The sequence below is a fragment of the Canis aureus genome, chromosome 10 (genome assembly GCF_053574225.1).
Source record: "Canis aureus isolate CA01 chromosome 10, VMU_Caureus_v.1.0, whole genome shotgun sequence".
NCBI classification, from domain to species: domain Eukaryota; kingdom Metazoa; phylum Chordata; class Mammalia; order Carnivora; family Canidae; genus Canis; species Canis aureus.
In genome coordinates this window covers 53,829,113-53,841,738 of record NC_135620.1, presented here as the reverse complement: position 1 = coordinate 53,841,738, position 12,626 = coordinate 53,829,113, and the positions used below count along the sequence as shown (strand labels likewise).

General features: G+C 38.6%; 1 protein-coding gene across 6 annotated transcripts in view; it reads right to left on the bottom strand.

Moving 5' to 3' along the window:
• Positions 1–12,626, bottom strand: part of LOC144322417 (phospholipid-transporting ATPase FetA-like) — a 126,420-nt gene that overhangs the window by 49,590 nt on the left and 64,204 nt on the right. For all 6 annotated transcript variants that reach the window (XM_077912436.1, XM_077912441.1, XM_077912440.1 and 3 more), the window contains 5 exons: positions 12,034–12,106; positions 11,620–11,690; positions 10,455–10,537; positions 9,567–9,725; positions 6,982–7,070 (listed from right to left, as the gene is read on the bottom strand). In XM_077912436.1, coding sequence (XP_077768562.1) covers positions 6,982–7,070; positions 9,567–9,725; positions 10,455–10,537; positions 11,620–11,690; positions 12,034–12,106 — 475 coding nt within the window. The remainder of the gene's footprint in view (positions 1–6,981; positions 7,071–9,566; positions 9,726–10,454; positions 10,538–11,619; positions 11,691–12,033; positions 12,107–12,626) is intronic.

Below are 12,626 nucleotides of genomic sequence, written 5' to 3'. Positions count from 1 at the left end.
GAGGGAGAAGCAGGCTCCATGCAGGGATCCTGGGACTCCAGGATCACGCCCTGAGCCGAAGGCAGGTGCTAAACCACTGAGCCACCCAGGGATCCCTAACACTCTGCTTCTTTACCCAACAGACATACTCTTACTTAATAGACTAGGGTTCAGGAAGCATTGTCACTGTGAGCTCTGGTCACTGGGGAGAGAATGGGGATCAAACTTCATCTCAGCTCTGGGCTCATCAGGAAGCAGCTTGGCTAAATGCGCTTCTTGTATCTGCCAGATTTTCCCCGAAGAAACATTTCCAAAAATGCAGAAAAAAAATGAAGTGTTTAAGCCAGGAAAGATTTCTGCTGCAGCTTCAAGAAATGAAAGTGCATTACATCAAACTACATTAACAATGTTCTGGTGAAAAATAGCAAAATACTGCACCTCGCTAATTCAAGAACTTTCCTCATTTAATAACCACTCAAAAGATACTTGTTGAGCACTATTTTGTGTAAGACATTTCCAAGAATATAGAGATGGTTATGATCTAATTTCTACCTTAGAGGCTTATAATTTGGTAGCTCATATTTTCATTCATTTTTTTCCCCCAACAAATAATAATAAAGCTCTGTTATATGTTGGGGATAGTTCTAGGGGCTGAAGATAAAGTGGTTAAAAAAAAAGACAATGTCTTTACTCTCAAAGAATTTACAATCCTGTGGAGACAGGTGGCCAAGAGGTAAGAAATTTAAAAAAAATTAACTAGTGCTAAGTGCTGTGATGAAAATAAAATAGGTTAATAGAATAAAGAAGGTATTGGTAAGGGTGGCTACTTTAGATAGAAAAGTAGCTTCTCTGAAAAGGTGGCATCGAATGACAAATAAGAAATAAGCCATGTAAAGATGTGGGGCAGGCACTGTCAGCAAGGGTAAAGGTTTAAAGGTAGGAACAAGTTTGCTTTCTCACTTGATTTGTAGTTTTCCTAGGTATAGATTTCTAAGTCAAATAACTTTCACTAAGAACTCTGAAGGGATGACCTTACTAATTCCTAGGATCCAGTGGCATGGGTAAGAAGTCTAATGTCAATCTATTGTTCAATTTTTGGGTTGATATCTTTATTCTTAACCCCGTGAAAATTTTGAGGGACTTTTGAATACCCTTGGAGCTCTAAAAAATCATGAATTCTTGTTGGACACGTTACACTTTCTTCAATTCTAGGAAATATACTTCTGTTTCTCTTTGACAATGTCATCCCCTCCGTTTTCTCTGGTAGATTATGTTGGGGGCTCTTTGTTTGGTTTTATATTAAAAAGAAGTATTTACCTCATATATTTTATCTTTTTATTAGAGAGTTCTTTGACTCTTTTTTCTAGTTCTTTTATTGACTTAAATTTCAGCTAATTTTACTTCCCCAAATTCTTTTTTTGTCTTTAGATTGCTTTTTTCCTTTCCATTTTTTAGCAACCCTATTCTTATTTTATTTATGCAATTGTGTCTTCTAAGAATAGTGATAAGAATTTTTGGAAGTTCTCTTCTTTTCTCTTCCCTGAATTGTATCTTTTCCTGGGTCAGTTATTCTATTTGTTCATCTTCATCCTCCTCGTTTGTGTTCCTGACTTCCCTCTGGTCCACTTAAAGATGGGAGTAAAAGAGTAGCTTAATTATTATAGGTTGGCTTAGTTTCCTTTGGTTAATTTTGTTTCCCCAATAGGCCACTCTCCTGAATGGGAACAAGTAAGCACGAATTTTGTATAGGTAGGCAGCATGTGTCATTTGACGGGTCTCACCCTCAAGTGCGCAAGGAGCATGCAAGCACATGTGAGCCCCATAAATTAATTAATGATATTATTTATTTATTTGAGAGAGAGTGAACATGCGCATGTGTACATGCACATGTGTGGAGGGGGGATAGAGGGAGAGGGACAGTCCAAAGCAGATTCCCGCTGAGCACGGAGCCTGATGATCCCACAATCCATGAGATTATGACCTTAGCCAAAATCACCAGTTGGATGAACCACCCAGGTGCTCTGCCCCTTAAATTGAACCACCAGGGTGCTCAACCAACTGAACCACCCAGGTGCTCTGCCCCTTAAATTGAAAATAAAGTGGGTTTTACTCTGAAGTGATGATACCCACATTAAAGGCCTTGTTCTCTGAGATGTCTCAGAGTCTGCTGATAGTTCATCCTCTGGCAGGACTATTAGGTATTTATTTCCTATTTGTACTTCTCTACAGTCATTTCATTAAACTTCTCAATGTACTTCTTCTTCTTCTTCTTCTTTTTTAAGATTTTACTTATGTTCTTCTTAAACTGGATGCCCCAAAGTGAACACAGGTACCCCAGATAATATTTCATATTTTCTGTATATGTGCTGCCGAAGCAAGCACTATTTCATATTTTCCGAATGAAAGATTGATAACATGAATGGCCATGCAAATATAGGAATTTATAACAGCTACTCTGCCAGCTTTGCTGCCCCAGCATTTGCACTGACTCTCTGTTGCCTCTATCTTGTGAGAACCTGAGCAGAGAACTATATTCTCTCTCTGGAGACCTCCACTGCAGGTACCAGTATGTTCCTGCTCTAATCGGCATTGGAGTTCTCCAGGCCTGCTATTCAGCTATCATCCTAGGACTTCCTTTCACTTGCTCCCATGTTTCCTGGCTTCCTTATCTTCTTTCTTACTTTACTTTCTTGTTTTGCCTGAGTATACACACTAGGAGCTTCCTAAAAGAGGAGACATGATGAATAAATTTTTTTGAATCTTTACACATATGGATATTTCTTTATACTTGAATTTATTGATAGTTTTACTACATTTAGAATTATAGGTTGCAAATAATTTTCTTGCACACTCGGCTATTCTGACTTTTGATCCTGGTATATGGATATGGAGGCTTGTGGGATTTTCTTTTTAGTCTTATAATTTCTTCATATGTGGCCAATCTGCCTTTTAAACAGGACTTGTCTTTTAGTTTTGTTGACTGTATCCTTTGCTGTGGAAAAGCTTCTTACCTTGATGAAGTCCCAATAGTTCATTTTTGCTTTTGTTTCTTTTGCCTTCGTGGATGTATCTTGCAAGAAGTTACTGTGGCCAAGTTCAAAAAGGGTGTTGCCTGTGTTCTCCTCTAGGATTTTGATGGAATCTTGTCTCACATTTAGATCTTTCATCCATTTTGAGTTTATCTTTGTGTATGGTGAAAGAGAGTGGTCTAGTTTCATTCTTCTGCATGTGGATGTCCAATTTTCCGAGCACCATTTATTGAAGAGACTTTCTTCCAATGGATAGTCTTTTAGTCTTTCCTCCTTTATCGAATATTAGTTGACCATAAAGTTGAGGGTCCACTTCTGGGTTCTCTATTCTGTTCCATTGATCTATGTGTCTGTTTTTGTGCCAGTACCACACTGTCTTGATGACCACAGCTTTGTAGTAAACCTGAAATCTGGCATTGTGATGCCCCCAGATATGGTTTTCTTTTTTAAAATTCCCCTGGCTATTCGGGGTCTTTTCTGATTCCACACAAATCTTAAAATAATTTGTTCTAACTCTCTGAAGAAAGTCCATGGTATTCTGATAGGGATTGCATTAAACGTGTAAATTGCCCTGGGTAACATTGACATTTTCACAATATTAATTCTGCTAATCCATGAGCATGGAATATTTTTCCATCTCTTTGTGTCTTCCTCAATTTCTTTCAGAAGTGTTCTATAGTTTTTAGGGTATAGATCCTTTACCTCTTTGGTTAGGTTTATTCCTAGGTATCTTATGCTTTTGGGTGCAATTGTAAATGGGACTGACTCCTTAATTTCTCTTTCTTCAGCCTCATTGTTAGTGTATAGAAATGCCATTGATTTCTGGGCATTGATTTTGTATCCTGCCACGCTACCAAAACTAAAAGACAACCTACAGAATGGGAGAAGATATTTGCAAATGACATATCAGATAAAGGGCTAGTTTCCAAGATCTATAAATAACTTCTTAAACTCAACACCAAAGAAACAAACAATCCAATCATGAAATGGGCAAAAGACATGAACAGAAATCTCACAGAGGAAGACATAGACATGGCCAACATGCACATGAGAAAATGCTCTGCATCACTTGCCATCAGGGAAATACAAATCAAAACCACAATGAGATACCACCTCACACCAGTGAGAATGGGGAAAATTAACAAGGCAGGAAACCACAAATGTTGGAGAGGATGCGGAGAAAAGGGAACCCTCTTACACTGTTGGTGGGAATGTGAACTGGTGCAGCCACTCTGGAAAACTGTGTGGAGGTTCCTCAAAGAGTTAAAAATAGACCTGCCCTACGACCCAGCAATTGCACTGTTGGGGATTTACCCCAAAGATTCAGATGCAATGAAACGCCGGGACACCTGCACCCCGATGTTTCTAGCAGCAATGTCCACAATAGCCAAACTGTGGAAGGAGCCTCGGTGTCCATCGAAAGATGAATGGATAAAGAAGATGTGGTTTATGTATACAATGGACTATTACTCAGCCATTAGAATCGACAAATACCCACCATTTGCTTCAACGTGGATGGAACTGGAGGGTATTATGCTGAGTGAAGTAAGTCAATCGGAGAAGGACAAAAATTATATGGTCTCATTCATTTGGGGAATATAAATAGTAGTGAAAGGGAATATAAAGGAAGGGAGAAGAAATGTGTGGGAAATATCAGAAAAGGAGACAGAACATAAAGACTCCTAACTCTGGGAAATGAACTAGGGGTGGTGGAAGGGGAGGAGAGGGGTGTGGGGATGAATGGGTGACGGGCACTGAGGGGGGCACTTGACTGGGTGTTATTCTGTATGTTGGTAAATTGAACACCAATAAAAAATTAATTTATTAAAAAAAATAAAAATAAATAAACAGGACTTGTCATGTGTTTTAATTTTGTCCCTGCAGAGAGACAGCAAGTATAGCAGAAAGAGCATTGATTCTGAAAAGTGATGCCTAGATGGATAGATGTGATAATTAAATAAAATTATATATGTAAAGCATATGGCACAAAATAATGCCCTTTTATATAGAGGGCTACACCCAGATCTTGTAAATCTTTAAGATTCTCACATCTGGCACATACTAGGCACATAATAGATTCTCAATAAATATGAGTTGATGAGTCTTAGATCTGTCTCTGCCATTATTTATGATATTTATCTTTACTGTGTCTTAATTTGCTTATTTGCAATGAGGAAAATACTTCTTGTTTATTGTCATGGATGCAGTGAGGCTCCAGTAAGTGAATGATGAATATTCTAAAAAGTTAATATCACCCTAACAGATGTCAAGTATTGTCACTGACCTTCAGATAGGTAAATAAGTACGTGCACCTTCCTAGGCATATGGGAGACATCCCATTTTGAAAACAAGCCAACCCTAAATGACCTAACTTAGTGCTTAATGATACATGTTTCAAATACTCTCAGAGGCATATTTACCTATGTCACCTTCCTGAATCCTCAAATATGATTGTCTTCCTCATTAAGAAACCAGAAAATGTCACTTAGTTTCAATTGCTGAAAGCTATGCAGACAGTAGTAGAAAGAGAAAAAGTGGATACTAGCTTCTGGTCTCAAAGCTGAATAAACTTTCCTATTTTTCTAAAACCCCATTTACTAAATCCAAAGGATTTAGGAAAGAACTGTGATATTTCCCATAATAAATAATAGAGGAGAGGCAGTTTCTAATTCAGATATTAATGAGAGATATACAGAAAGTAAAGGCATTTTTGAAAATTTCAGAGTCTAAGCAATAGAGTAAAAATAAAAATGAAAAATCATTGAGTTAAGTATAGGAAGCCCTGAAACTGCTCAGTTATGCAAACAAGTCTATATCTAACAAGAATAAAGATAACCTGTATAGGACAGCATGGAAATAAGTCTTCATTTTAAACTCTTATCAAGCTGAGTGAAGTAAGTCAGTCGGAGAAGGACAAACATTATATGTTCTCATTCATTTGGGGAATATAAATAATAGTGAAAGGGAATATAAGGGAAGGGAGAAGAAATGTGTGGGAAATATCAGAAAGGGAGACAGAACGTAAAGACTGCTAACTCTGGGAAACGAACCAGGGGTGGTGGAAGGGGAGGAGGGCGGGGGGTGGGAGTGAATGGGTGACGGGCACTGGGGGTTATTCTGTATGTTAGTAAATTGAACACCAATAAAAAATTTAAAAAAAAATAAACTCTTATCAAAGTTATTACTGTCTATTGAGTGCTTTTCAAATTTCATTTCTTAGCAGCGGAAGATCTATTTTCCAACTGAAATCTTATAGTACAGACAAATGTGAAGTTGCTCTTCTGGAAGTAAGAACATCAGAATGAGGGGAGCCAGAACAGAACTCACTTGATCCTCTCTATTTTTCCTACAGCCGACCTTAGACTTACTTCTCTAAGAAAACAGTTTGAAAATCACCCAGCTTAATTAAGTTAAGGTGTTATACTAGTCCAAATAAAGTTTTATTAAAGGGCTCATGGGTAAAACAGGCTATGAGGAAATAAAAATGTGTCAGTTTCTTAAGCAGGGTCCTTGATCCATTCCAGCAGCACTAATCAGAGCATGAGATCTTAAACAAATTTTGACTGTCCTGTACAACAGAGGTGTAAATTAGAGATTCCTTGTCAATTGGGTCTGTTCTTTTCTGCTTCTGGCATTAGTAAATAGGGTAACCAAAACTGCCTGAGTTTTTCAAACAACTAAAGTCTAAGTCGGAAATGTCAGCTACTGCCATGGAAGGAAGAGAAGAATGTCTATTTATTTATTTTTTTTAATTTTTATTTATTTATGATAGTCACACAGAGAGAGAGAGAGAGAGAGGCAGAGACACAGGCAGAGGGAGAAGCAGGCTCCATGCACCAGGAGCCCGACATGGGAATCGATCCAGGGTCTCCTGGATCGGGCCCTGGGCCAAAGGCAGGCGCCAAACCGCTGCGCCACCCAGGGATCCCAGAATGTCTATTTATAAAGAAGCAGAAAAATGACTTTAACTTACCCAGAGCACAAGGACATTCAAGAGATGGTCCATGTGTGTCCGTTTAAAGGTGGACTTTCCACAGTTCTGCATTAATTTGGTGTCTGGTCCTAAGTGAAACACAGAGGTCAGCCCTTAGAATCACTGAATATACTCAGATGATTGAACATTGATTGAATTATACCTTTATGATCATCTAATGAAACCTCTTGCCAGGGGATAAAGCCCTGGAGAAAGGCTCATAGTTGGTGCCAATAACTCAAAAGATAAAAATTTTGTTTCTAAGGATAATTCCAACTATTTACGCAAAGTACATCAATGCTGACCCATCTTTTTGCAGCACCTTAGAGAGGCTAGTCTTTCATAGATGAGTTAAGTCAGAAGAGGAGCCCACAAGCTTCTTCTTTTTTTTAATTTTAATTTTAATTCCAGTTAGTTTAAATAGTGTCATATTAGTTTCAGGTATACAATATAGTAATTCAACAGTAGAAGCCACAAGTTTCTTTCTCATCATCATCCAGTTTATTTAGTTTAGAAAAGAGATTTTTTGATAAAGCAATCTCTACCTTCTTTTGAGGAAACTCTTTGCTGAGACAGGATCCATTTCAAGTTTCTAATTGGGAAAGGAAGAACAGAAAAGGCAATGGCAGTGGCTTCTTCTGAGGTGGAAGCTGGGACTTTTCTGGGGCTGCGAGACAGAGGCTGTATTTCTTCATATTAGGACAAATGGTAAGTAGAAGTAAAGAGTTCTTTTCTTTTTTTTTTTTTTTAGAAGTAAAGAGTTCTTAGTGGACAATGGGACTAGAGTTGATATTACTGAACAGAGATATGGCTGTAGAGAAAATGTAAGAAGTGGGCAGCCCTGGTGGCGCAGCGGTTTAGCGCCGCCTTGCAGCCTAGGGCGTGATCCTGGAGGCCCTGGATCTAGTCCCACGTCAGGCTCTCTGCATTGTGCCTGCTTCTCCATCTGCCTGTGTCTCTGCCTGCCCTGCTTGGCGTGTGTCTCTATCAATAAATAAATAAATAATCTTTAAAAAAATGTAAGAAGTTTAGAAGAAAGTGTAAGTAGCAATTTCCTTGGGAATGTTACTCTTACATATACTCTGATGAAGGAATTTCATTAATGTTTACACAGGAGCGAATTGGAACTTCCCTGACAATGTGGGCAAACCCTGAGAATGGAGGGCACAGCTACACTATTCATTCCTTCTAAGGTATTTTGTGAAGGCCTGAAGTCATGAGAAGTTTGGCTCAAAGCCAGGAAGCTACAAGGGACAGAATCTTCCAGGGATCCTTAGAAAGAATGACCTACCTCATGTTTCAAGAAGAATGTGGAGCTCATGGTAGAATGTGGGTATCATGAGCAGGAAAAGCAACTAAATTCTGCACTGAATACTCAAGATGCTCTTAAGTGGTGTCAGTTCTCTTCTGCTGAGTTTCCCAAAGTCCCCAAAGATTTCTCACTACCATGTAAACCAAGAGTCAGAGAGAAACCTTAACTAAGTTTGTGCTTGTTGGCAACCTCACTGCCATTGCTTAGGGAGAAAAATCTTTTGTTGAAAAATGAGCTTTTTTTGAATGGCAATGTGTAGGGGTAGCTGCCAAAGTACAGTGAAGAAAATAAATGTACTTCAAATCTTTTGAGTTTGGGACTAGAAGTTGTCACTATAGCTCAAGAACCAATGAAAAAATTCCACCGAGGCCTCCTTGGACTCTAAAGCTTCTTTTTAGGGGTTTGATCCCATTAATCTCCACAGAAGGAAAGCAGCTAGGACTCCCATGTCCAGGAATGAATTCTCTAGAAAGGGAGCTCAGAGTTGGATAGTAGTCACTGTGGTAAATCTTCCCTGATGCTTTCTTCAGTGTTCCCCATCTTCTTCCTACAGTTATGTCATCAATGCCCATTATCACCAAGGGCACAAGGTGGCACAGAGGCTTCCTCCATTTTCCCAAACACATAATCCCCCCCCCCCCAAATCCCTCACTAAGCATAAGGGACTATGGCTCTAAATGACTTCTCAAGAGGGGCCACTGCTAATGATTCACATGTGCCTTTTCTGTGGCATGAATCCCTCACATTTTATTTTATATTCTTCTCCAGGTGAGCATTCTCACCAAGAGCATTCTATGTGTATTCTCTTCTCGAAGTAATCCACATATATATACACTCTCCTCTCATATGTTCCCCTTTCACATGTTAACTCCATGTGTACTCTTTCTATATGTATACCTTCTTTTGTGTCCAGATATGACTGGAAAGACTCATAAGTGCCCTGTGCTCTTTGAACACAAAGACTGCCTTTAACAAAGGCAGAGCTGATAATGTTAGCAGCTCATTGCTTGGGGGAAATGTCTTTTTTTTTTTTTTCTCAGAAGAAAGGTTTTTCTTAAACCTTCCATCTATTCATCTATCCATCTACTTACTTCCTTCCCTTTCTATCTGTTTCAAAGCCATAGTGTGTATGTATGTGTGGTGGTGGTGGTGGTGGTGGTGGTGGTGTGTGTCTATCTCGCATATCTACATCCTGGAAACTGAGTACCCACAAATTGATCATGAATGGAATCTAGCATGTTGGGGGTCTGACTGTGACTGAAAGGAGACTCACCAGTATAAATCACCAAGCCATAGCACCAATCTGTATTCCTGATGACACAGCCTCGGAGTAGCAGCTTGTCATGGTTCAGGAGGTAGTTTTTTCCCTTATAAGTCAGTATTCCTGTGAATTTGTCCAACTTGTTATTGGGAGACTCACATTTCACTTTTCCTAAAGAAAAATGAAGGAGTGAGAATTCTGCTTCTGTAATCTTAGGCCTTTCCTAATAGGAGGCTTAACAGAAAAGAAGAAAAAATCTTCTTTCAAAATACATACACATCTTTTTCCTATCTTCTCTCAGTTGCTGCCCATTTCTCACCAGCTCCCTTTAGAAAGGCAAAGGTTTCTGGGCATCAAAGAAGAGTAATTCTGTATGTGATATGGGTCATCCAGAGAGAGAAAAACCCACATGATAACTTATCACCTATCAGTACTGTCAGATCATATGAGCTCTGAATCTAAAGAAATTTTAAAAACTACTTAACTTAAAGCAAATCTAGTATTTTTTTTTCAAAATGGAAATAATTTGGCTTTTTCCTAATCACCGAAGTAAAATATGTCCCTTGTAAATACATATACAATACTAAGAGGAGAAAGTAAAATTGCCTAGAGATATACGCTATTAATCTTTTGAAGTACATCCTTCAAGTTTTTCTATACATGGATTTGTAAACTTGTATGTTTCCAAAACTAAGCTCAGTTTATAGACACTATGCATAGTTGGCTGTAATCCATTTTTTTTCACTTATTAATATGTTGTGAATATTTTTCCATGTAAATAAATATCAACTTGCATATTATTCTTAATAAGTTATGAAGGATTCACTGTATGGATGTACTATATTTAACCAGTCCTCTACTGATAAACATGTGAGTGGACAAACTTATTTTCTGACTTACCATCAAAGGCAGAGAGCAGCCCCAGGTTATCTTCCAAGTTGCTGGTAACTGAGATGGCCTGCTTCACTTTCAGGTTGGTTTCGCTAGAGCAAAGGGCACACAGTCATCAGAGCATAGGAAACATGCATAATTACAACAGCACAGGGCCAGCTTCTCCCATTTCATCTTGGGATTTTAAGAATATAGATACTGCCTATAGAGCTTGGACTACAAGTTTGAGCTTTAAGAGTCACCTCCACTCTGTTCTCTCTCAAAGACAGTATTGAGACAGACAGCTCTACAAGGAAGCCAAGTGTTAGCCCACTTGCTCCCCTCTCTCTGCTTTCATTCCCTGAAACACACCACCACTGCTTTAACTGATCCATGAAATCTTGCTGTTTAGGTGCTCTATCTAGAGGTTGAAGAGACACCACAAAACAACCTGAAGGTGGCACTGCTCCCTTCAAGAATAAGGAGCAGCTCTTAGAATAAGAACCTTGTACACATTTCCAAGTAAAAATACTCCTCACTTCATAAATATTTATAAGACCCATGAAGGAATTCCAGTTAACCATTTGCGGATATAGGAATTCAGAGACAGAAACAAAAATGGAAGCCACATTTCAAAAAGCTTGCAGGCAACCAAGAGGAATAGTTGTAAGAATGCAATTGATAGAAAACCCCAGAGGACAAGCTCTCTGAAGATGGTTTCTATTCTCCTAAGACCTTAGCTTTTGCATGTTAATGAATTTCTACCTTAAATCCTTTATAGAACGTGGTATTTCATCAGTAAATAATTACCTCCATACTCATCATCCCCATGCCTTTAACCCCCACTGGAAACTTCAGAACTCTATTCTGAAATTTTACATTCTATTAACCTCTTTCCTGTCACTCAACATTAGTGAATACAGCCAGAGTGTCTCCATTTTAGAGACGGAGAAAATGGAGTTTATGTGTCCAGATTCTTTACCCAGTGGATGTTTGATCATGGAATGTTAAGTGCTCAGCCTTAGACTTGAGATCCCAAGGGTCTGGCTTCCTATTTTTTCTTATCTGAATATTTCTAGCATCTTTGGCACTTCCATCTGGGAATAAAATTTATTCTCTGCATCATGCTCTCCCTCTCAGTGAGAAGTTAAGCTGGATCAATGGTCTTAAGTGATTATCAGGAAGAAACACTTACCCATCCAGTTCTGCTGTTTCTATGTATGTCAGACCGTATGGCTCACTGCTAGAGAGTAACAGTACATCAGCCTGTAGTCAGAAAAGCCAGAGAAGATGAGGAAAGCAGGAATGAGAGTTTTAACATTACAGTGTGACAGAAGCAACTACCTCAGGAACAGATGTTCATCCTAAAACCTTATAGATATTTGGTTTATTTCGTCTAGGGCCTGCTGCTGCTACTACACACTAGTCATATTTTATCTGTAGCTGTGGTAAGAGGCTGGCAAAAACAAGCTTACCACATGTGCTCTCCACATGTGAAGTAATGCAGACAGAGGTCACCAAAAGCAGTGGCAGCAGAAGTGCTAAAATAGTTCCTTTGTACTCACTCAAGCAAAAAAAGAAAAAAGCCACAGTCCAAAGAGGTACTCACCGTGACAGACTGATTATTTTTTAGTTTTATTATATCTCCCACTTGAATATTCATCCATTTGTCCTCCTTTATCCTGTAAGAAAATGAGCCTTGAATACCTGCTTTGAGAATTTCCCCATAGCCCTGCTTTGACAATCTAATTAATTAATTAAAATAAAAAGAAAATAAGCTGAGATGAAATCAAGGCTTATAGGAAACTCAAACTGGTTTGTGAGACATCCTTGCTATAATCAAGAATGGGGGCCATTTCTCTTGACTTCAGGTTACAAGGGTTTTCTAAAACTCTATAAAAGCATATGTAGTCATATGTGCACATAATTATTCTTTAACTAAAAGTAATATATGCATATGGTAAAAAATATTTCAAATAATAAAGAAGTATGAAAAGGAAAAACTCTCTCCCCATATTTTAGTTTTTCTTCTCAAGTAACAACTGTAATTTTTTTCTTTTTTTTTTTTTAAGATTTTATTTATTTATTCATGGGACACACAGAGTGAGAGAGAGAGGCAGAGACACAGGCAGAGGGAGAAGCAGGCTCCATGCAGGGAGCTGGGACATGGGACTCAATCCTGAGTCTCCAGGATCACTGGAA